Source organism: Rhinolophus sinicus, linkage group LG03 (genome assembly GCF_036562045.2).
Source record: "Rhinolophus sinicus isolate RSC01 linkage group LG03, ASM3656204v1, whole genome shotgun sequence".
Classification (NCBI taxonomy): domain Eukaryota; kingdom Metazoa; phylum Chordata; class Mammalia; order Chiroptera; family Rhinolophidae; genus Rhinolophus; species Rhinolophus sinicus.
In genome coordinates, this window is record NC_133753.1 from 57,506,613 (window position 1) to 57,532,697 (window position 26,085).

At 33.4% G+C, this 26,085-nt stretch overlaps 1 protein-coding gene across 7 annotated transcripts in view; it reads left to right on the plus strand.

The window, feature by feature from the left end:
• The window catches only part of ATP8B4 (ATPase phospholipid transporting 8B4 (putative)), a 197,608-nt gene that overhangs the window by 113,996 nt on the left and 57,527 nt on the right, over positions 1-26,085 (plus strand). For all 7 annotated transcript variants that reach the window (XM_074327762.1, XM_074327761.1, XM_074327760.1 and 4 more), the window contains 4 exons: positions 6,135-6,343; positions 9,079-9,122; positions 19,722-19,887; positions 25,455-25,643. In XM_074327762.1, coding sequence (XP_074183863.1) covers positions 6,135-6,343; positions 9,079-9,122; positions 19,722-19,887; positions 25,455-25,643 — 608 coding nt within the window. The remainder of the gene's footprint in view (positions 1-6,134; positions 6,344-9,078; positions 9,123-19,721; positions 19,888-25,454; positions 25,644-26,085) is intronic.

A 26,085-nucleotide genomic window follows, 5' to 3' on the forward strand; every position in this document is an offset into this window, starting at 1 on the left:
GGCTCATCTTTGATTCTGAGGACCTCTCATGCTTGTATCCAATTATAAAGTCTGTAGTAAATCCTGCTCTTCGCCAGAAGAGCTATGGTCAGCTTTTATAGCTTTCCTTTTATGTCCTAAATGAATAATAAATGCTCCTAGTGGCTTACCATTAGTACATGTGCAGTTTCATATGTCCCCATGCAGGAAGTATATTCTGTATACATTCTTTCTTTGAAGTACATTGGCATTTTTCATGTAATGACTTGAAAGATTGGGATTTTTTAGAGACCAAGGCGAGATTCCTAAGTTAGCATTTCTTTTTCTTCTAATGTGCCCCCTGCAGTGTGGAAAGAAAACCTGTTTAAAATAGTCCAAATCCAGGTTCTAGTCATGGCACTGCCACTGATTGGTATGTGACCATGGAGAAAGTACTTGCCTTCTCTGTGCCTTAGTTTGCCTGTCAAATATGTGCTGCTCAGTAAAATGAGGGGATTCAAATAATTGGTTTCTGCGTTTGTTTCTGCTCCAAATAAGACCACCTTACCTTTAGATAGCATTTTATATTTGATATAAAGTGCATTTACATACTTCATCTCAGTTTCATACTTCATCTCAGTTATGTGTTAGTTATGTATCCTAACACTCTTAGGAAGTAGTTATTGAACTTTTTTTCACAAATGAGATGATTTACTCAGAATCATGGAGTTGGTTAGGGACAGAACCAAGATCCAAACACAAGTCTTCTGACACTTGGCACATTATTTTTTCCTCTATGCCCAAGCTGTATATGATGTATTAACCAGTGAAGATATCAGGACTGAAAAAAAAAAAAAAGAGGCTGGAATTCTTTATCTGTTGGTAAGGCACAGTATAGATGAGGATAAATGTAAGCTTTTCCCTCACCAAATTAGAATAGTGATTCTGATCTCAACTTGAGGGAAAAAGCATTCTGAGGAATTTCAGGGTGCTCAGTCTTAAAGACTGAGATCTAGAAAGAGAGAAGTCTCAGGTAGTATTTCTGTTTAGAGGGATAAAGGCCTTTTATATAAGCTTCCATTAACCTTTTGAATAGGTACAAAGAATAAATTAGTGCCATATGTCACTTGAGAATAAAAGTGCAGAATTTACTTTGAATGGTTTACAATTCCACGTGAGCAAAGGGTGTTGATTTTGGTTGGATATATCTCTGCTGTCAACTTGTTTATCTGTAATGCTAAAACATGCCCGGCTACAGTTTTTTAATACACCATCTTAAGAAATGCAGCTGTTGTACTGTTGTACTCCCAAGGAATTAGCTTTTGAGTGTTTTTTTTTCCCAAAGCAATGGGAACGCATTTCCATGTTGCTTGTTTGGCCACAGAATGGGGGACATCATCAGCTCTGCTCTTCGAGTGTCCAGGCAGACAACACTGAGTAGCTTGATTATGCTAACGCTGACCACTTGTCTCTTTTTCTCTGCTATTATAAAACAAATGGCTGAATGTTCCACTGTGACTCTCTTAAACCTTTTTTTTCACAAACAAAAAGGATATTCTTATTCTCTACAGACTATTTTAAGATCTAAGAATTGCAATTAATTTGGAATTCTTCCATTGGCTTGTACTGCAATGCAGAAGGATCAAATTCTGTCCCTTTCATTATGCTTTGCGTTTTCAGGGAGCTACTTTACTTTCAGATAAATAAAAGTGTCAAGTGATTTGTACAGTTACCTGAATAATGACATTCTTAATGTCAGGTCTGCATTGGCGTTACAAAATGCCTGAATCTAGTCTTGGCTCTCTGGTTAATTATTTGTGTGATCCAGGGTTAGTCATTTAACTTCTGTAGGTCTTAATATCCTTATCGATGAATTTAGGCAATAGTGGCTCAGGATTCATTCATGCAACACTGACTGACTGCCTATGACAAGGAAGGCACTATGCCTGGTCCGTAGGTGCTAATGCTTTTTGAATAAGAAAAACAAAGCTGAATCAGAACAGCTGCCAAGGAACTTATAAGAAGGTGCATGTAGATGGGGTACATACAGAAGATTAAACCATAACAGGAAAATACGTAAATAAATGCATATAGAGTATGACATTTGTTTATTTTTTTTATTAGTTTCAAGTGTACAAAACAATGTACTTGTTAGACATTTACGCCCCTCACAAAGTGATATTCCCCTCCCCCAATCTATTATCCCTCTAACATTGTGTATAGCTGTTACAATTCCATTGACTCTATTCCTTAGGCTGTACTCCACATCCCGTGATTTTATATATATATATACACACACACATACATACACACACATTAAATTATAGTTGACATTCAGTATTATTCAGCTTCAGCTTCAGGTGTACACTGCAGTGGTCAGGCATCTACACAGTCCACACAATGGTCTCCCAATAAGACAAGTGCCCATCTGACACCCTACAAAATCTTTACAATATTATTGATTATATTCCCCAAACTGTCTTTCATGTCCCCATGGCAATCTTGTGACTACCAGTTTGTACTTTCTAATCCCCTCATCTTTTTCCTCATCCCCACCCCTGTCCCAACTAGCAACCATCAGTTTTTCCTCTGTATCTCTGAGACTATTTCTGTTTAGTTTGCTCATTTATTCTGTTCTTTAGATTCCACATATAAGTGAGATCATATGGTATTTGTCTTTCTGCGTCTGACTTATCTCGCTTAGCATAATGTTCTCTAGGTCCACCCATATCATTGCAAATAGTAAGATTTCATTCTTATTTATGGCCAAATGACATTTATTTTTATATGCTATGATTCTACAGAGTCATAGTGTGATTTTTAGTTCAAGTGAAAAAAAGTGTTAATATTTAAATGGCTAGAAACTGAATTGGCACCATACCACTTTTTGGAAGGGAAATGTAGATAATGTCATGCACATATAGAATTAGAACCACAGAATTTAATGCCCAGAAAGCAATTGGGTGTCATTTTTTTGTCTCGAAGAAGACACATGTTCAGAGTTAATGTAACAGGCAGCTGTCAACTTTCTCAGTTTACAATTGAGAAAACCAAAGTTTAATTACCATTAAGATTTGAAATAAGCTATGGGTCCCTGCTATTACCATTCCTATTTTCCTCTATTCTAGATGTCCTTTGTACCAAGACATGCAACTGAAATATCAATGAACAAAGTGAGACATGAAACTAATACTGAAATAAACCTATTAGAAAGGAAGACTATAGACAATGTGATTGTAAACCTAGAAAATCCAAAAGAAAGGTTCTGCAAAACTCTTAGTAAGATAATTCACTTAAATGTCTGATTTTGCCACATAATCACATTTTTAATAAAAAAGCTTTTAGTATTAAAAAAAGCTTTCCGTTAGGCCAATAACAGTTAAAAAAATTATCCCATCAATAAAAGATATTATGTCTGAGAATAACCCCTTCGAGCTGTGGTGTGGACCTATGTGAAAAACAAAGCAAAACGAGACTAAATGAAAGCTCTTTGCCAATAGAGGTATTTTTCAAAATTGAATTTCTGGAAAGATTTATCCTTTTTGAAATTGTTCTAGGCATTATAAAATATAAATTCTTTTCAAATAATGAAGTGTTTAACATAGGATTAATAAAAATCTCAAATAAATTTTATGAGGAAGCTGATATATTGATTCTAAAGTTTATTTAGATAAGTATGTTGATTCTAGCAGGAAGAAAAAATGAGTGATTACAGCTAAGAATTTTTGAAAAAGAAGAGAATAAATGTTCTCCTCTATCTTCCCAGGTATTGCCAAATTTTGTAAAGCTACATAATGAAAACATGAGATGCATTAAGTGACATATTAAGGAACAAAACTGAAATCCCTAAAATAGATGCTAGTGAAAAAATAATAATTTATATGTGACATGGAAGCAGCCCAACACAATAGGAGAAATAATTTATTGTTCAACAAATGGTGATGAAAACTTTCTGTTGGTAAAAGTTGAAATTAGCTCTTCATATATACATCATACTTCAAAAAATTCCAATTGTGATAAAGAATTAAATGTGGAAAAAGTCAACAAAGAACTAGAAGAATAATATAGACATCTGTATATATAATCTTGGCAAAAAGAAGGCCTATCTAAGCAAAACTCCAAAAATAGAAACTATAAACAGAAATGATAAACTATGGATAAATTTGATCAGTTAAAAAGAGAGAATTTCTGTATGTCAAAATAGTGGAAACAAAATTAAAAGACAAATAATAAATTAGATAGCATATTTGCGTAATGTGTGCATATATAAATTATATACATATAATTCTGTTTATTTTGGTGGTTCACCTTCTTTATTCCACTATGTATAATTATTTTGTGTGATCAGAAAACATCTGTTGCAAAGGTGTGCTATCTAGTCTCTTAAGGCAGGTCTCTATTCCTAAATATAGGGGTGTAGTCTTGATTTATTATACATATAATTCTTACAAATCAATAAGACATATACGAATATCTGAATAGGAAAAGTAAAATAGGCAGATAACACTATTAGACAATTCTGAGAAGAAATACAATTGGCCAATAAAATCTGACAAAAATGTTCAACTCACTGATAAGAAATGCAGTAAACAGTAATGAGATGCAGTTGACTTGGTGTAGAGTCAAAGACAGTTTTCAATAATCTAATGGTAGAAACTGATATTGTTATAATCTTTTTAGAAATGGATTTGGCCTTATGTATGACAAAGATTGAAAAAGTTCATACCCTTGGCCACAGAAATCCCACCTCAGAGTTGGAAAGTCCTAAATCATCACTAGATCTAGATCATGAGACAACGCTCTTGTCCTGGTAAATGGGCAGAGTGAAATGACAACACACCCCTGTTTTCACTCAATGTCTATTATGGTTTTCTCCGTGTTTCATAGAGATGCTACGTTCTATCTCTTTTGGCAAAGTGAAGTTACATCAAACAATGTATTGGAGAAAAAGTCCTCAACAACATATTTATTTATTTATTTTTAATTTATTAGGGTGACATTGGTTAGCAAAATTATATAGGTTTCAAGTGTACATTTCTATAGTACCTCATCATATAGTTGATACCCTTTTCCCTTTTCTACCACTCCCCTGCCCCCTTACCCTCTGGTAACCACTAAGCTGTTGTTTGTGTCTATGAGTTTTCGTTTCTTTGTCTTGCTCCTTTGTTGCTTTTAGTTTTATATCCCACATATGAATGAAGTCATTTTTCTTGACTTTATCTGACTTATTTTGCTTAGCATAATAATCCCAACCTCCATCCATGTTGTTGCAAATGGTAGTATTTCATCTTTTCTTATGGCTGAGTAGTATTCCATTGTGTATATATACCACATCTTCTTTATCCATTCATCTATCAAAGGACACTTTGGTTGTTTCTATGTGTTGGCCACTGTAAATAAAGCTGCAGTGAACATAGGGTACATATATCTTTACAGGTAAATGTTTTCAGATTTTTTTGGGTAGATATCCAGAAGAGGGATTGCTGGGTCATATGGTAATTCTATTATTTATTTTTTGAGGAACCTCCATACCGTTTTCCATAGTTGCTGTACCAATTTACATTTCTACCAGCAGTGTGTGAGGGCTCCTTTTTCTCCACAGCCTCTCCAACAGGTTTATTTGTCTGTTATTCTAACAGGTGTGAGGGTGGTATCTCATTTCGGTTTTGATTTGCATTTCCCTAATAGCTGGTGAATTTGAGCATTTTTTTCATGTATTGGTTGACTGTTTGTATGTCTTGGGAGAAGTGCCTATTCAGGTCCTCTGTCCATTTTTTAAGTGGATTGTTTGTTTTTTGTTTTAACAACACATTTTTTTAGATCAGACAACTGACAAGCCATCTTTATAATAGTTTCTCCTAAGAAATAGGAGAGATGCCAACTAATATGCTACACAAGAAATCTCCACTGCACTTGTGTAAGGTAAATAGACAACCATGGAACATTCTGTAAGGCTCTACGCAAAGCCAGCCTATTGTTCCATGGTGCTGTAAGGAAATGACTTAGAAAGGGTTACATACAGACTGCTGATATGGTTTGAAGGTCATGAGGACCTAGGAACAGACCATCCACGTTTTCTTAAAACTGAAGACTTTGACAGACTTACTTCGGCAAAGTTTTGTATGTTCTGAAATTGATGGAGCTTTTCTCTTTTTTTCCATGTTAATGGATGAAAGTGTGGAAGTAATTCGTCTGGGACACAGTTATTTTATAAACTGGGATCAGAAGATGTATTACTCTGGGAAAGCAACACCTGCTGAAGCTCGGACGACCACGCTCAATGAGGAACTGGGCCAGATTGAATATGTTTTCTCCGACAAAACGGGCACCCTCACTCAAAACATTATGACTTTTAAAAAATGTTCCATTAACGGGAGAATCTATGGTAAGGGACACAGTTCCTTTTTCTTAATGATTTTGTTAATGGTCCTTAAAAAGTAATGCAATCCTATTTTTTTCTTATTAGAAAAACCCAAACCATTGCCAGCTTTTTTGTTAATATGGACACCACCAGCATCTAACACAGCACTTGACACATAATAATACTCACTAAGTATTTGTTGGATGAATGTTGAATAATTTAAATGAAACTTTGGATTTCTGACCATTCACGGTTAGAGAAGGGGCTTAGATGTGATACTGTCTGACCTTCCATCCAGTGTTCCCACTGTGTGATTCTGCTCTGTGGTACTTAATGGACTCTTATCTCCGGGAGGACAGAGCCCGATTTATCTTCGTAGTCTGATTTATCTCAGTAAAAGTAATATTTTATACTTGCTTCCTATCAGCTCTGGAATTGATGTTAGTGCCTGTATTTGTGAGAATTTACTATTCATTCCTGAGAATTTGCACTACAGAGGGCTGCTCTGAGTGGCCAGACAAGCTATTCATCAACATCTGGTTCTTTCTATGCTTTTGTCAGGATACCTGCTCTGTATTTGGATTTTCAAGCATTCTATTTATATGTGATTCTTGTCTCTCCCACTTTGGCCAAATAGCAGACAGTTCCTTCTGCTGAGAAAATGGGAGCTGTGCAGAGGGTTTCTGTTGGGTTCCCCTGGACTCCCAATCTCACTTCTGAGTGTCTAGTTTCTCAGGAAATTTCAGGAAGTAAAGAAAAGCCAAGAAAGAGAGGAAAAACGCCCCTCTGTCTCCTAATGGGAAACTTCACACACTGCCAAATAATTTAAAGCAAGATTTGACTTTGAACAAAACTAAGAATACAAGAAGTTGATTTTTATTCTCTCCTGCCTTTTGACTTCCCTTTTCCAAACCCACCTTGAAACCCATGGTCATCATGGTTTCCTCACCTCTTCTCTGCTCCCTCCCTTGTCTGGTAATGGACCGGATGATTTTCAAACTGGACTTGCACAAGGCCTCATTGTGCATTTTGTGTATCACTATAACAATGACTCGTAAATAAAACAGAACCTTTCCTTAAAAAGTTTTTTTTTTTTGCATTATTTTCAAAGGCTTTCTAAAAATACTGCCTTAATCCAAAAGAGTAGTTTAAATGGCAAAATTTTAGTAAGAGAATTGGAAATATTTTGAATTTGTGAATCTTTTGATTTATTTTGCCATGGCACATATTGATAATATAATAATAATAATTTGACTTCCAGGAAATGATGTGAAGGAAATTATCATGCATGTGGACCAAGATTTGTTTGTCACAGAGCTATTTCTAGAGAATGCCCTTGGTTTTCATAAATATATCCCAAGATCTTTGCAAATCTCCAAATTTACAAATTCCATAATAGCTCATAATTTCCATCATAAAATGCAGGAAAGTAACTGAAATATTTAAGTAACCTCTTTAGATCCTGAATTTATATACCATAAAAATTTCTAATGCATTTATGATGTCATTAAATATATATTCTTACTAAAGTACTCGAAAAATGTTTCAGAACCACTTTTTCTTATTTTCACACAAGTTGATGTTGTTTGTGTCATAGATTCAGGCCCTGGAAAATTTTGATATTCCTCTCTCATTTATCTAAATCTTTTATTTTCTGGCTCAAAACTATTATTTTCTTAGACCTCTTTAATTTTTCTTCACTCCCATCATTAGCCTTAAAAATGGGCTTTCTTTGGGGGGGACTATTTTACACAAAGACACAGTTTTGTTTTTATCATTTATTAAAATTACTGCATGTGGGGTAATAACTGGAACATAACCACAGTGAGTTGAGATTTAAATTCCAGGTGCTTGGCTAGGTTCATTCACTAGCTCAGGGATTCCTCCCACATGCAGCCACAGAGCATTCCAGATTTAGACCCACGCCCCAGAAGAGTAACTATTGGGCAAGGGTTGTTTCGGTGACAGCTTGTGTAGTGAAAAGAAGGGCGTTGTATTAAAAAATCCACTGTCCTGCCTTTTCAGTTTTAGTTTAGTCACATTACTTAGTTCTTCAGTTCCCTCATCCATAAAACAGGAATGAAAATCTTCATCTGGCAAGTTATAAAGATCAGTGAGAATATAAGTGCCTGGCACAGGACTGATGCAAGTAACTCTTATTATTATTACAAGAAATATAGTCCTGGAAAATATTATTAAACTTGCAAATGCCAAGCAAGAATTATATTGACTTGATACCTGGCACATAGGTGGCTATGTTCTCTGCCTGCAGAAGGTAGTGACATTATTTAAAGTTTACATGCTAGTTTGACCTTGATATTACACAGATGTATCTGGCCCAAACCAAGACAGACCAAGATGTATTCACCAAGCTCTAGCTAGCCCTGATGAGAATTGATTTGGCCAGGATATAATTTTGTATTCCCCAACAGTGTGGGTAAAGTAGAAGACGTAATTTGCCTCTTGTGAACATCATAGATAATGTAACAACAGAATTATAAAATGTCAGAAAAACATGATTGCAAGTTTCATATTTTGTTTAAATGCATTCATATTAGTTCTATCTTAGGCAGACATGAGTAACTCCTTGCATGAATTGGTACGTTTAGGTTACAATTTGAAAACATTCCTAAAAAGTTTACATTTGATAATGCTACCTAGTAGTGATGCTTTAATAAATAAGTGTATTCCTTAACTCTAAATGTCTAGATTTAATTTCAATTTTGTTTATTTTTAACTCTCAGTTTTTGTTTTGTCAGGTGAAGTTTGTGATGACCTGGGGCAGAAGACAGGCATAACTAAGGTGTGGAGGTGATAAAACTTTATTCTTACTTTTAATTCTAATGGTACATGCTTTTCAAAAATGATGCATTCCGAGAGACCTGATTTCTACTATGACCAGATGAGATATTTATGCATAACATTAAAAAAAATAGACTCATATGGTTCAAAATTCCTTTTCATCCAGGTCCCCCAACTACAGAATTTTCACTGTTTGTTATTCTTTTGGGGATATTTATGCAAGCAAAAATACTTCTCCATTTTTATGCATATTATACTTACTGTTCTTCAACTTTCTTTCTCACCAGTCCAACTTGGAAATCTTTTTAGATCAGTAAAATAAAAAGTGCTCCCTTATTCTTTTTAATGACTGAATAATATTTTGTTATATTGATGTTTCATAATTTATGTAAGGAGACACTAATGGACATTTGGTGTATTTCCAATATTTTGCTAGTGAAGAAAAGGTAGAAAAATAACATTGTGTACGTATATTATTCACATGGATCCTCTACTAACAATTCCATCTTTAGAAATGGAATTGCTAAATCAAAAGTTATGTGCATTCATAATTTGATAAATATTGCTAGCCATCTTTAGAATTTATACCAATTTACCCTGCCGCATGCAATGTATAAGAGTGCTGGCTTTATCTCATCCTCACCAACACAATGTTTTATCAAAGTTTTTGATCATTGACCAAACTATGTGAAAAATGGTATATCAAAACTGTTCTAAATTCATTTCTGGTATTATGAATGAGGTTGAACATCTGCCATATATTCCAACAGCCTGTTGTATTACCTTTTCTGTGAACTTCTAGTTCATATTTTTTTAACCCACTTTTCTGTTTGATTATCATCCACCCATAGTTTCTGGGGATAGATGTCACTTGTTACGTTAAATTGTTTTTTCAATGAGCAATTACATTTTGTTTGCTAATGCTTTATTTGGATATGCACATTGGTGTTCATAAGACACGTGGATCCTCAGTGTTTATTTTGGGGGTAATGTTTGCTTTGCTACCAATGTTACATTTGCTTTAGAAATGTTATATTTTTCTTTATTTTAATATTCTATAGTACAGTTCATATAACATCAAAATGATCTGTGCCTTAAAGTGTCCATAGACTTCTGTAAAATCACGTGAACCGGGTGCTGTTGGGGTGGTAGCGCTTTGATAATGTTCTGTTTCTTTTTTATAGTGATTATCTACCTCTTATGAAATGGTTTGGAAAATCATATTTTCCTAGAATATTCACCAATTCAATAGGATTTTCAGATTGATTTGCAGAGCTGAACAATGAGATCTCTTATGGTTCTTTTAATTTCCTCTTTATCTGTGGCTATTTCTTTTTCTCATTTCTTATTTTTTGTTTTCGTTTTTCTTTTACCTTCCCGATTATTTTAGAAAGTTGCCCCTTTCTCCTCCAAAAAGTACAACCTTTGAATTTATTATTTATATTCTTTTATCTTCTGTTTTAATCAATAAGTTCTGTTTGTATCTTTATTAATGCCTTCACTCTTCATTCCTTGGGTTTCTTTTGTTATTATTTTCCTAACTTCATTCTTGGATGCGTAACATTTATTTTACTTTTTCCTTTTTTTATACAAATATTCATGGTTATTAATTTTTCCCTGGACACTGCTTTAGTTTTATCACATGGATTTTGCTATGTAGTTTATTAAAGTATCTTTATTTTTACTATATCAATTTGAATACCTACATTGAACCATGAATTTTTAAGGAAGAGTTTCAAAATTTTGGTGGGGTTTCTTTTCCTCAAATTTTATTGGACTTTTAAAAAAGGATATATTTTTATTATTTCTACCTTTTGAATTTATTGGGGTTTTCTTTGTGGCTTACTATGATCAATTGTTGTCAATATTCCAGGATCCTTATGAAAGAAAGCATATGTATATTCTGTTTTCGAAGTGTAAAATTAGCTAGATGTCATTTATTTATTTTTAACAGAGAAATGCTTTTATTTTTAAATTTTATTAAATTTATGGGTGTGACATGTTAATAAGATTATATGTTTCAAGTGTACAAAATTAGCTAGATGTCATATAGTTCTACCTTATTAATTAAATTGTTGAGATCTTTTGTTTCATTATTTCTGTTTTATCTATATTATATATATTATCTGTTTGGATTAATAGGTTAATTAAATTGTTCTGATAATCTCTTTATATAGCTCTGATATAGCCATAATTTTACTTTGTTTTGCTATTTTGGGGTGCATTAATGTTTATAGTGGTTACATTTTTACTATGAATTACACAATTTAACATTAAAAGTGCCCTTTTCTGATTTATTTAATTCTTCTTGGCCTGAATTCAACCTGATTGGATATTAACATCTTGGCTCCTGGTTTCTTTTCATTTTTTTTAAATTAAAGTTTATTGGGGTGACAATTGTTAGTAAAGTTACATAGATTTCAGGTGTATAATTCTGTAATATATCATCTATATATCACATTGTGTGTTCACCACCCAGAGTCAGTTCTCTTTCCATCACCATATATTTAATCCCCTTTACCCTCATCTACCCCCCCCCCCGCTTACCCTGTGGTAACCCCTAAACTATTGTGTACATCTGTGAGTTGTTATTTCTTCATTTGTTTGTCTTGTTCTTTTGTTGTTCTCAGTTTTATATACCACATATCAGTGAAATCATATGTTTTTTGACTTTTTCTGTCTGACTTATTTCGCTTTGCATTATAATCTGAAGATCCATCCATGTTGTAGCAAATGGTACTATTTCATCTTTTCTTACAGCAGAATAGTATTCCATTGTGTATATATACCACAACTTCTTTATCCATTCATCTATCAAAGGACACTTTGGTTGTTTCCATTTCTTGGTCACCGTAAATAAAGCTGCAATGAACATTGGAGCACATATGTCTTTATGGATAAATGTTTTTTTTTGGTAGATACCCAGGAGAGGGATTGCTGGGTCATATGGTAATTCTATTCGTAATTTTTTGAGGCACCTCCACACTGCCTTCCATAGCGGCTGCACCAATCTGCATTCCCACCAACAGTGTTTGAGGGTTCCTTTTTCTCCACAGCCTCTCCAGCACTTGTTACTATTTGTCTTGTTGATGATAGCCATTCTAATTGGTGTGAGGTGATATCTTATTGTGGTATTTTTTTGCATTTCTCTGATGTTGAGCATTTTTTCATATGTCTATTGGCCATTTGTATGTCCTCTTTGGAGAAACGTCTCTTCAGGTCCTCTGCCCATTTTTTAATTTGATTGTTTGTTTTTTTGTTGTTGAGTTATATGAGTTCCTTGTATATTTTGGATATTAGCCCCTTAACGGAGGCGTTGTTTGCAAAAATCTTCTCCCATTCGGTTGCCTCTTTATCTTGTTGATGGTTTCTTTTGCTGTACAGAAGCTTTTTAGTTTGATATAGTCCCATTCATTTATTTTAACTTTTACTTCCCTTGCCTTTGGAGTCAAATTCATAAAATGTTCTTTGAACCCAAGGTCCATTAACTTAGTACCTATGTCGTCTTCTATGTAGTTTATTGTTTCAGGTCTTAGCTTAGATCTTTGATCCATTTTGAGTTAATTCTGAAATATGGTAAAAGATAGCAGTCTAATTTCACTCTTTTGCACGTGGTTTTCCAATTATCCCAGCACCATTTATTGAAGAGGCTGTCTTTTCTACATTGTATGTTTTTGACTTCTTTGGCAAAAATTACCTGTCCATATTTATGTGGGTTTATTTCTTGGGTTCTCAATTCTATTCTATTGGTCTGTATGTCTGTTTTTCTGTCAATATTATACTATTTTGATTATTGTTGCTCTGTAGTACAAGCTGAAGGCAGGGAGTGTGATATCTTCAGCACTGTTCTTTTTGTCTTAGGATTGCTTTGGCTATTTGGGGTCTTTTGTGGTTCCATACAAAACTGATGATTTTTTGTTCTGTTTCTTTAAAAAATGCCATTGGGATTTTAATGGGGATAGCATTAAATCTATATATTGCTTTGGGTAATATGGCCATTTTAATTATGTTGATTCTTCCAATCTATGAACATGGATTGTCTTTCCATTTCTTTGTGTCTTCTTCAATTTCTTTTAAAAACGTCTTACAGTTTTCAGTATATAGGTCTTTCACATCCTTGGTTAAGTTTATTCCTAGGTATTTTATTCTTTTTGTTGCAATTGCAAAAGGAATTGTTTTTTTAATTTCTTTTTCTGAGATTTCATTGTTAGTATATAGGAATGCAATGGACTTTTGTACGTTGATTTAGCTTATTGTTTCTAATAGTTTTGTTTATTGTTTATTGTTTCTAATAGCTTTTTGGTGGAGTCTTTAGGGTTTTCAATATATAGCATCATGTCATCTGCAAAAAGTGACAATTTAACTTCTTCATTCCCAATTCGGATGCCTTTTTTTTCTTTATGTTGCCTGATTGCTCTGGCGAGGACTTCTAATACTATGTTGAAAAGCAGAGGTGAGAGGAGACAGCCTGGTTGTGTTTCTGAACATAGAACAAAGGGCGTCAGTTTTTCACCATTAATTATGATACTAACTGAGGGTTTGTCATATATGGCCTTTATTATGTTAAGCTATTTTCCTTCTATACCTATTTTATTAAGTGTGTTAATCATAAATGGATGTTGTATCTTGTCAAACGCTTTTTCTGCATCTATTGATATAATCATGATTTTTGTCCTTATTTTGTTTATGTGTTGTATCACACTGATGGATTTGCATATGTTGAACCATCCTTGTGCCTCTGGGATGAACCCCACTTTGTCGTGATGTATAATCTTTTTAATGCATTGTTGCATTCGATTTGCTAGAATTTTGTTTAGGATTTTTGCATCTGTATTCATCAGAGATATTGGTCTGTAATTTTCTTTTTTGGTGTTATCCTTACCAAGTTTTGGTATCAGGGTAATGTTGACCTCATAAAATGAGTTAGGGAATATTGTCGCTTCAGTTATTTGAAAGAGTTTGAGTAGGACAGGTATTAGATCCTCTTTGAATGTTTGGTAGAATTCACTAGTGAAGCCATCTGGTCCAAGACTTTTGCTTTTGGGAAGGTTTCGGATGACTGATTCAATTTTCTTGCTGTTGGTTGGTCTATTTACATTTTCCAGTTCTTCATGATTCAGCCTAAGGAGGCTATATGTTTCTAAGAACTTGTCCATTTCTTCTAGGTTATTGAATTTGGTGGCATATAGTCCTTCATGGTATTCTTGGATGATCCTTTGTATTTCTGTGGCATCCGTGATAACTTTCCCTCTTTCATTTCTGATTTTGTTTGTTTGTGTCTTTTCTCTTTGTATCTTAGTGAGTCTAGCCAAGGGTTTGTCAATTTTATTAATCTTTAAAAAAAGACAGCTCTTTTTCACTTTAGTTTTTTCTATTGTCTTTTTGTTCTCTATTTCATTTAGTTCTGCTCTGACTTTTATTATTTCCTTCCTTCTGCTGATTTTGGGTTTCATTTGTTCTTTTTTAAATTTTTAAGGTGTAATGTGAGGTTATTTATCTGGAATTTTTCTTGTTTATTGAGATAGGCCTGTAATGACATAAATTTCCCTCTTAAAACTTCTTTTGCTACATCCCAAAAATTTTGGTATGATGTATTTTCATTCTCATTTGTTACTATGTATCTTTTGATCTCTCCTCTTATTTCTTCTTTGACCCAGTTGTTCTTTAAAAGTATATTTTTAATCTCCACATATTTGTGGTTTTTCCTGCTTTCTTTTTGCAGTTGCTATTTGATATCCAATTTCAAAGCCTTGTGATCAGAGAATATGCTTGGTATTATTTCAATCTTCTTAATTTGCTGAGGCTAGTTTTATGTCCCAATATATGGTCTATCCTTGATAATGTTCCATGCACACTAGAAAAGAATGTATAGTCTGATGTTCTAGGATGAAGTGCCCTATAAATGTCAATTATGTTCATTTCATCTAATGTATCATTTAGGACTGATATTTATTTATTTTCTGTTTGGATGATCTATTCTCAGCTGTCAATGATGTAGTTAGGTCTCCTACTATAATTATGTTTTTGTCAATTTCTCCCTTTAGTTCTGTTAGTAGTTGCTTGGTATATTTCAGTGCTCCCTGATTGGGGGCATAAATATGGATGACTGTTATGTCTTCTTGTTGTATAGTCCCCTTTATCATTATGAAATGTCCATCTTTGTCTCTTGTTATCTTTTTTATCCTGAAGTCTGTTTCATCTGATATCAATATGGATATACCTGATTTTCTCTGGATACCATTTGCTTCTCTGGATACCAATTTCCACTCTTTCATTTTGAGTCTATATTTGTCCTTGTAGCTGAGATGTGTCTCTTGGAGGCACCTTATGGTCGGTTTAGATTTTTGATCCAATCTGCTACTCTGTGCCTTTTTATTGGTGAGTTCAGTCCATTTACATTTAGGGTGATTATTGATATGTGAGGATTTCTTATCATTCTATCTTTGGTTTTCTGGTAGGACTGTGTCTCCATTGTTACTTTGCCTTTTTGTTGCTGCGTATTATTTCAGTGTGGTGGTATTCTATAATTTTTTCCCTCTGTTTCTTCTTTTATTATGTTATATATTTCAGTTCTGGATTTTTTTTTTTTTTTTTTTGAGTGGTTACCATTAAATTTATGTAAAAGAATATTTCTTATTTAAAGTATTCCATTTTCTTCAGCATGCTTACTTTATCCATTCCCTTCTGCCGGTTCAGACCTTCATTCTCCCCCATTTTATGTTTTTGTTGTCACAAATTATCCCTATTTATGCTGTGAGTTGATATCTGCACTGCAGTAGCAAATTGTCTTTTTCTTCTTTTTCCTTAAGTGTTTTTTTTCTTCTTCACCCTGTGTATTATGTTTAAGTGTATAGTGTCTTATTTGGTGTAGGTGTTGCCATTTCCTGCTTCTGTCTGTCTGTCTATAATACTACTCATTGTTTTGTATTCTTTTGTTTTTTTGTTTCAGGTCAAATAGCCTCCTTCAGTATTTCTTGTAGTACAGGTCGTGTGTTAGAAAATTACCTCAGCTTGTGTAGATCTGGAAAGGTCTTTATTTCTTCTTCATATCTAAAGGATATCTTTGCTGGATATATCATTCTTAGCTCCTAATTTCTCTCTTTCAATAGTTTGAATATTTGAGTCCATTCCCTCCTGGCTTGTAGAATTTCTGCTGAAAAATCTGATGATCATCTAATGGGCTTTCCTTTGTAGGTTATTGTCTTTTCCCTGGCTGCCTTGAGGATTGTTTCTTTGTCGTTAATTTTTGACAGCTTTAATACAATGTGCCTTGGAGAAGGCCTGTGGGGGTTGAGGTAATTAGGTGTACTATTTGCTTCTTGGATTTGAGGATCCAGTTCTTTCCACAAGTTTGGGAAGTTCTCCACGACTATTTGTTTGAATATACTCTCTGTTCCTTTCTCCCTTTCATCTCCTTCTGGTATGCCCATTATTCTTATATTGCTCTTTCTGATGGAGTCAGATAGTTCTTGTGGAGTTCTTTCATTTCCGTTAACTCTCAAGTTTCTCTCTTCTTCGATCTGTGTCATTTCCAGATTTTTATCTTTGATGTCACTGATTTTTTTTCCTCCATCTGGTCAGCTCTATAACCTAAGCTGGCTATTTCATTCTTCATTTCTTTTATTGAGTTCTTAATCTCCAGAAATTCTATTTGGTTCTTTTTAAAAATTTCAATCTCTTTGGTAAAATGTTCATTTTGTTCTTTGATTGTATTTCTGAGTTCATTAAACTGCCTGTCTGTGTTTTCTTTCATCTCGTAGAGTTTTTTAAGAACTGCAATCTTGAATTCTCTGTCATGTAAGTCACATATTTCTATGTTTTTAAGTTCATTTTCTGGAAACTTTTCATTTTCTTTCTGAGCTGCCTTATTACCTTGGTTATTCATGGCAATTAGTGAGTTATTATTTCTCTTTCTAGGGCATATACAGAAGTGGGTTCTGCAACAGATTGGTAGGAAGAGATCTTTGCTTTCCAGTAGGTGTTGGTAGAATGCTTTATTTTCTTTCCTACTGCAGTCTTTTATTCTCTCTCATGCTGTAGTGTTATAGTTTCTCTGCACTGTTCTGGCTTCTCATACAATGGGGGGATTCCCTGGAAGGTGGGCCTCTCCTCTGTGAGCAGGTTGCCTGGGTCTCAGGGCACTACCTCCGTTGGGGGATGTGGAAAGCTCCTGAAGTTCTGAAGCTCTCCCTGCACCAGATTCAGGGCCTGTATGTTTCAGCGGCTCTGTTTACCGCTTTAGATGATTTCAGTTATGCGTCTCCTAGTCTTGTCTGTCTGCTGCGCAGGGGGTCCTTTGTGGAATTATAGTTGTTCAATTTGTTGTAAATTCCATAGGGAGATTTCAAGAGGCTCACCTCATGCCACCATTTCTATGATGTCGTCTAGTTTCTTTTCATTTTCATTTGTCTACCTTTTATTTGCAGTGTTCCTGAATGACTTCATTTTTTTAGATGTCTCTTGTGTACAGCATAGGGTTGGATTTTGCTCTGCATTCCAAATTCTGATAAGTGAGTTTGGGTCATCTACATTGGGCTGTATCTTGTCTTAATTCTGTTATAATATTTTAGGTTATACTTTGTATCTTTATAATTTTTAATAGTTCTTTCTCTACATGGACTCTTTGTGTGTGTTCATTTCTTGTAATATTTAGAAAAGTATTTCATTGTTTTTCTACTGTATACTTTCAAGAGTTTATATAACTCTCGTATGGCAACTCTATTAATTTCCTAATATGAACAATGATTAAATTATTAGATTTCTTCTTATTTCCCTCTGATTTTCCTACTATTTTTATTGATGATACTTCTTAATCTTAAATGTATATAGATTTCCATTAGTTGATTTAAATCTTTAAATGATATCTTCTGACCTTCAAACATTAAAATTAAGAAATCAGTATTTTTCCCAAAACTTTTAACTGTCTTTTGTAAGTAGTTAATGTATATTATGTGTTCATTTTTTTTGGCCATGCTAATCTCTATTTCTTTTAGACTTAGTTCTTCATTTAAAGAGCTTTGGTGTTCACCACTAACTGGTTCCTTTCCCATAGTTTTTCTCTTATTTGGCTGAAGTTTATCTTACAGTTTCAAGAAGGGTAAATAAATATGTATTTAGAACTATCAGTTAACTTTACAGTTGACTGACAGTTTGACTGGCTATAATCTCTTTGAGTCACAGTTTCTTACCTGGGAGGGTTTAGGGAAGTCTAACGTCAGTTGTGTATTTTATTCTTTATTAGTGTGTTGATCATTTTCCCACCCCCCACCCCCCAGTGAGGTTGTTTTTAAAATTTATTACGTGAATAAAACAATCTGTGATTAAATAAATCTCTATGATTATGGGATAAACAAAACTAACTTGAGTGTCTTGTATATGGGTCTTCCCATATATTTGGATACAATATAAAATATTCTACAGTCTCCAAGACAAAGTATTTGCCCATCCACTGTTTCTGTAAAGACGTTATCACAGGATTAATGCTTTGAGTACTAAACTGTTAGAACTACATTTTGTGTTTTCCAGAAGATGGTGAATTAACAGGGACCTTATTTACTATTGAATCATTTTTTACTGTTTTGTTCTGTTCTTTTTTGAAACCTATTTCTTTCATCTTATTTTTTTTCTTACTAAAAAATTTTAAGTATAAACTATACTGTTGTTAACAATAAAGACAATGTTGTACAGCAGATATCTAGAACTTTTTCATCTTGTGTGATTGAAAACTCTGGATAGCAACTCCCCATTTCTCCTCCTACCTCTGGAAACCACCATTCTGCTTTCCATTTCTATGAATTTTATTACTTTAGATACCTCATGTAAGTGGAATCATGCAGTGTTCATTCTTTTGTGACTGACTTACTTTACTTAGGGTAGTGTCCTCGAAGTTCATTCATGTTGTAGCATAAAGATAGGATTTCCTTCTTTTTTATGACTGAATAATCTTCCATTATATGTATATACCACATATTTTTTATTCATTCATCTGTCTATGGACATTTATGTTATTTCTACATCTTGGCTACTGTGAGTAATGCTGCAGTGAACGTGTATTAGTGCAAATATCTTTTCAAGGTCCTGATGTTAATTCTGTCATTATATTATGCAGTATCACCAGTGAAATCTGAGAAAGTGTTCTGTAATCAATCACATTAAATTTTTACATCAGAAGCTATTAATTCACACTAAGTAGGCTAAAAACATCTATAATTAGACACATATCATTTTAGGTCAGATATCGCTGCCAAAATGAGTTCAAATCAGGTCAGGTGTTGCCATCAAACAGGTTTTGGAAAATAAAGTTCAGTTTTCAGGGCTTGTTTGTGTTTTGGAGTTTCAATAAGCATTTGAGGATCTTTATAGCCATTGGATATTTTTCTTCTCCATATGCTTTTTGAAGGGTCACTGTTTTGCTACATGTCTCTGAAATGAGAAGATAATTTTTAACAGTAATGAAACAGAAAGCCATATTAATGCCAGACGTTTGAGGCTTAAAAATCATACAGGTACTAAAAATGCTTAGAGGAAATATTTTTGAATTTTAAAAGATTATTGTTGAAATGAGGCCTATAGTTCTCATTGTTGCTGTTTTCTCCTACAGAAAAAAGAGCCTGTGGATTTCTCAGTCAACCTCCAAGTAGACAGAACATTTCAGTTCTTTGACCATCATCTGATGGAATCCATTAAATTGGGTGATCCCAAAGTGCATGAATTCCTTAGGTTACTAGCTCTGTGCCATACTGTAATGTCAGAGGAAAATAGTGCAGGTAAGTGTGTCTGAGCAGAGAGTAAACCTTGTTTTCTAAATCTGAACTGATATTTTTATTTAAAATGTTTGGAATTAGAAGAATTTTTTAATTAAAAATACAGCATTGCATAAGAGGCTTACCTATCTCTAGCTTTTCTTTGTATTTATTTATATATTGAGTGTTTTCCACTCAGCTCTCATTTTGTCCGTCTGGGCCTCTCTGTACTTTGTGGGCTTATATGTGTATTTCCTTCACCAGGTTAGGAAAGTTTTCCATCATTATTTCTTCAAATAGGTTTTCAGTTATTTCTCTCTCTTTTCCTCTTCTCCTTCTGGTACCCCTATGATGTGAATGTTGGTACAGTTAATGTTATTCCAGAGGCCCCTTAAACTATCCTCATTTTTTTGGATTATTTTTCCTTTTTGCTGTTCTGATTGGGTGTTTCCTGCTACCTTAACTTCTAAATCACTGATTCGACCTCTGCTTCATTTAATCTACTATTGAGTCCCTCTAATGTATTCTTCATTTCACTTATTGTATTCTTTATTTCTGACTGGTTCTTCTTTGTTTTCTGTCTCCATTTTTATGTTTCCTATCTCTTTGTTGAAGTTCTCCCTGAGATTATTGAGCATCCTTATAACCAGTGTTTTGAACTCTGTATCTGGTCAATTACTCGTCTCCATTTGTTTAGTTCTTTTTCTGTAGCTTTGTTCTGTTATTTCATTTGGGACATGTTTCCTTGTCTTCCCATTTTGGCTGCCTACTTGTGTTTGTTTCTATGTATTAGGTAGGGCTGCTATGTCTCCTGGCCTTAGTAGAGTGGCCTTATGCAGTAAGTGTCCTGTGGGGCCCCGTGGTGTAGTTTCTCTGGTTATTTGAGCTGGGTGCTGCAGTTGTGATTTCCACAAATACTTAAGAATGGATATTACCACACCATAGTGTTGGTATGTTTAATGTAAGTAACATTTAAAATTTTTTCATAATGTGATAAAATTAATGCAGTAAAGCACACAGATCTTAAGTATATGGTTTGATGAGTTTAGACAATTATATACACCTGTGTAACCACCATCCCAATCAAAGTATAAATCTTTTGCATCACTCCAGAAAGATTACTGTGTTCCCTTCCAGTCCACACCACCAACTCCTGCTTAACAAACCACTGCTCTGATTTCTATCATCAAAGAAGAGTTTTGCCTGTTCTTATAATTCATATAAATGGAATTATACAACATGTATTCTTTTGTGTCTGTTTTTTTCATTCATCCACGTTGTTGTATCAATCAATAATAGTTCATTCTTTTTTTTAATAATTCATTTTTTATGGCTGAATAATATTCCTTGTTTGAATATAACACGGTGTTTTTTTTTTCCCCCCACGTTCATGCACATTTGGGTTGTTTCCAGCTTTGGGTTATTGTGAATAAAACTGCCATAAACATTTTTATGTCTTTTAAAAACTATTTAACAAATTTGTTTTGGGTAAATACTTAAGAATGGAAATTACCAGGTCATAGTATAGGTACGCTTAATTTTATAAGAAATTGCCCAACAATTTCCAAAAATGGTTCTTACCATCCCTGTGTGAGAGTTCCAGTTCCTTCATCTTCTTACCAACATTTAGTATAGTCACTCTTAAATTTTACCCATTCTAGTGGATATTGGCTAATATCTCTTCTGACATATAAAGGTATTTTGAAGTGCAGAGAGATAAATGTATGTATCCACTCAATTATTTCTGTCTCTTGCTTTGAAATATCAAATTCTAAGTGAAGAATTACATCACTGAGTAAGGGGAAATGATATTTGCTTTTCATTTAAAGCTTTATTTATAGGATAGATAGCTTAAATCCATGTGTGTTAAAGTACTTTGAAAAACATAAAGTTTTCTTATACAAATGTTAGTTATGCAAAAGAACAGAACATAAATCTAACAAACTTAAAACTGCAATAGTTGTATAATTTATAGTTGCTGGTGTTGCTTTTATTTTAAGTGTGTCCTATTTGTTTCATGGAGAAGACATTTGGGGAAGTTGATATTCTCATTACCTTTACCAGAATGAAATTTCAGAAATAAGAAAATGGAAAGTACAAGTGCTTCAGCAGGATTATTTTTTCCTGTTTTAGTGGATGTTAATTAAAGAGATAAAAGATTTAGGATTTTTTTTCTTATCACCTTATTATAGCAATCCTTTAAAATTTGTTGAGGCTCACTTTATGACCTGGTATGTATTCAGTTTCTATAAATGTTTCATGTGTGCTTGAGATGAATGTGCATTCTACAGTTATTGGGTACTGGATTCTAAATATATCCATCAGATAATATTTGTTGATTGTATTGTTCAATCTTTTATCTCTCAGTGGATTATTTTGGCTATTTGATTTCTCAGTTAATGAGAATATGTTAAAATCATCAACTATAGTGGTGCATTAGTCTATCTCTATTTGTGGTTTTGTCAATGTTTGCTTTATATGTTTTAAGGTCATGTTATTTAGATATTAGCTTAGACTTACATGTTATTTAAATTAAAACTTCTATCAATGTATATTAATCCTCTTTATGTGTAGAAATATTTTTACCTTAAAGTTTATTTTGTTTGATATTAATATAGTTATAGATGTTTTCCTTTTGTTAATATTTGCATTGTTTAGCTTTTCCCATTCTTTACTTCCAATATGTTTTTTTTCTTTATGTTTTAGGCACATCTCTTGCAAGTGACAATTTTTTTTTGTTTCTTTCAGACTAAGATTAATTTAATAGGAAGCAGTATCTCTGCCATTTAAAAAGAATGTCTAGTTTGACAAAACTAAAGGTTAAATGGAACATTTAGTCCATTTACCTTTATTGATATTGATATGTTTAGATTTTAAGTATTTAATTTATATTTACTCCATATTTTGTCTTTTAATCTCTTCTTTTATTGTCTTCTTATGGATTTAGTCCATTTTTACTTCTGCCACTTTGGAAATAACATATCCTTATTTGTATTCTTTTAGTGGTTAGCCTAGAATTTTTAGAAAAATTAATTTATCAAAGCCTAAGCCATCTTTTGAACAAAGCAAGGACTTAAAACCCTTTAATACTAATTCATCCTGCCTGACTGATGAACTCATAGTACTCTTCTTATGCATTTACTTTTCTAATACCACAAGATGTTATTTTATTGTTTTTATAGTCAATGTTTGCTTAGATTTGTCCATACCCTTACTAATTTCTATGCTCATCAATGGTTGTCCCATCTCTGATCTTCTGTTGACCTAAAGTGCATTCTTTAGAATTTCCTTTAGGGAGAGCCTACTGGTAGTAGACACTCAAAAACTTTCTTTGAAAACATCTTTATTTCATCCTTATTCTTGAATTATGTTTTGCTGTGTGTAGTAAGGTGTCAGTTTTCTTTCAACACATTGAAGATACTCCACTATATTCTGGCTGCTATTTTTATTACTGTATAGTTAGCTGTCAGTCTAATTGTAGCTTGAAAGTAATCAATCTTTTCTCCCTGGCTACTTTTAAGATTTCTTTTTTTTCCTGTTCTTAGTACAGCTGTAGAATTTTAAAAATTTATGTAGTTTGGGATTCATTGTGATTCTTGAATCTATAGAATGTGATCTTTTATCATTCTGGAGTTTCCTCAGCCAAGTAATTCTTTAGCATTGCCTTTAGCTCATTTTTCCTCTCATATCATCATTGTTAGATATTTGCACTCTATTCTCTATTCTTTTAACAAATTTCTGGTTTTTCCATTTCTTTGTCTCTTTGGGATATGTTTTGGAATTTTCTTTATTTTTTTTTCCATAACACTAATTCTCTAGTTTTATCTAATCTGCAGTTTTCGGTTTTTAATTTCTAAAAGGTCTTTAATTCTTTTTCAAATCTGTTTAATCTCATGTGTCTCTTTTATTTCTTGTTATCTATGAAATATTTGTATGTGCTATTTCTGATAATTTCAGTATTTAAAGTTTTGGCAGATCTTATTCTCTTGTTCTTTCTATTAGTTTCCATTGTGTCTTGTTTATTGTGACTTTAATAATTTTTCTCTGTGAAATGACCATTTTACTTGGAACTTATTTATAGAAATTCTTTGGGTCCTGAAGTGAAGGCTGATTCCTCCGAAAAGGATATGCATTTGCTTCAGTCAGTGTTTTACTACAGGAACATATTATTAATAAACTAAATTTTCAGGTTTTTTTTTTTTTCAGGTTACCCCAATATTGTGAATTTAGGATGTAAATGTACATGAAAGCCAGTCTGGGCATAAATTTTTAGCAAAGACTTTTTTTTCCCTCTCACTTATAGATAGGTGATTTTCCTTACAGGTACTCTTAAAGGTGGCACTGATTTCCAATTTATCCTTACTCTAAAAGAGTAGCCTTTTGGGGGGCAGTTTTAAGAAGTGGTCTTCCATTAGACTTCTTATCCTGGGCTATGTCTTCTCTTACCCAATTCCTGATTCTCCTGGTTTAGAAAATGTCCTCAAGTCAAAAGTTGCCTGTAATCCTTCCTTTATTCCACCTATATTCATCTTCTCAGTCTTTGACCCGAACAGTTCTTGCTTTCTTGCCAGTTCATGAATATATTAAAAATATTAAAATGTTATACAGAATCTGTAGTTGTTTGTAGCAGTGGAGGTTGGTTCTGGCACCTAGTTCAACATCTTGCCAGAAGTGAAAGTTATATCATTTCATATATAAATCAAGTAATTACTTTTTTCCTTTTTTTGATTTTCAAAAACGAATTTATACCATTGTATCAAATGAAACCATACAGTACAAGGATTTATAAAGCTACAACTAATAATTTTTTCCTTGAACTCCTTCTAATCCCACCTCTATAGGGGTAACCAATGGTAACATTTGGTGTGCATCATTTCACCCTTTCTACTTGCTCATGTGTGTGTTTGTGTGTGTGAATATATGCAGACATGAAGGTGATTTATTTGTTTTTAATGAAAAGGGGTCATAATCTATACATTAATACGCAACTTATCTTTTTTGTATAATTTATCTTGATATCACTATGAATCAGTAAATATGCACCTAGATTTGCCTATTCTTTCTAATTTATTTTTACATGTAAAAATAATATACTAATTTTACATGGAAGGGCTTACTTTATACATGCTATTTTTTAAAGTGTATTTTTTTGGTTTTCTTTTTCTGACTTCATTCTTTTTCTCTACTTTACCCTCTTACTCCTTCCCCTTGCCCCCAATACACATACAATATCAGGTGCCAAGGATTAGCATCCTGGTTTGATTCCTTACATTTCAGGAGATTTCTTATATACCCTCATAAAAAGGTCTTTAATGGAAGGCTGAAGTTGAATTTGAACTATCTTCTCCATCACTCTTTGGCTGTGTGATCTTGCAAAAATCATAACCTCTTCAGTCACAGGTTTCACCAGTAAAAAATAAAAATATAATAATAATTTTAATAATCCCTATCTCAAAGATTTGCCATGTGAGGATATGTGAGTTAATATATATTAAGTGTTTTAGTTTGTGAAACTTTCATGGCACATCTTTAGTCACTGAAAATACACTTTTATGGTTGTCGTTTAATCCACTTGTTTCTTTTCCTTTTAGGACAGCTGATTTACCAAGTTCAGTCACCTGATGAAGGGGCTTTAGTGACCGCTGCAAGACATTTTGGATTCGTTTTTAAGTCTCGGACCCCAGAGACAATAACAATAGAAGAATTGGGAACATTGGTTACTTATCAATTGCTTGCTTTTTTGGATTTTAATAATATCAGAAAAAGGATGTCTGTTATAGGTATGGTTGGTAGTGAGATTATTTGTGACCTTTGATAATGCTATGGTTATGTTGATGCTTCTCAAGGATGACTTCACTCTTGGTTATGTGCTGTGATATTTTTGTAACTTTATGAACTGCCATCCTAAGCTTAGCCTCAACACTGTAATAATAAGTATAACAAACATTTAACAAGTACATATTATGTATCTAGCACTGTTCTAAATGCTCTGCATGAATTAACTGATGTAATTGTCATGACAACCGTATAAGGTAAGTACTATGTACTCATGACCATTTTAAAGATCATGAAACTGAGACATGAGAGGTTGAGTAACTTTCCCAAGGTCACAGAGCTTGAAGTGGAATAGCTGGGATTCAAATCTAGGAAGTCTGACTGCAAAGCCCATGCACTTCATCACTATACAACACTGGCTCAGAAAGCGTTCCTGAATTACTTGGC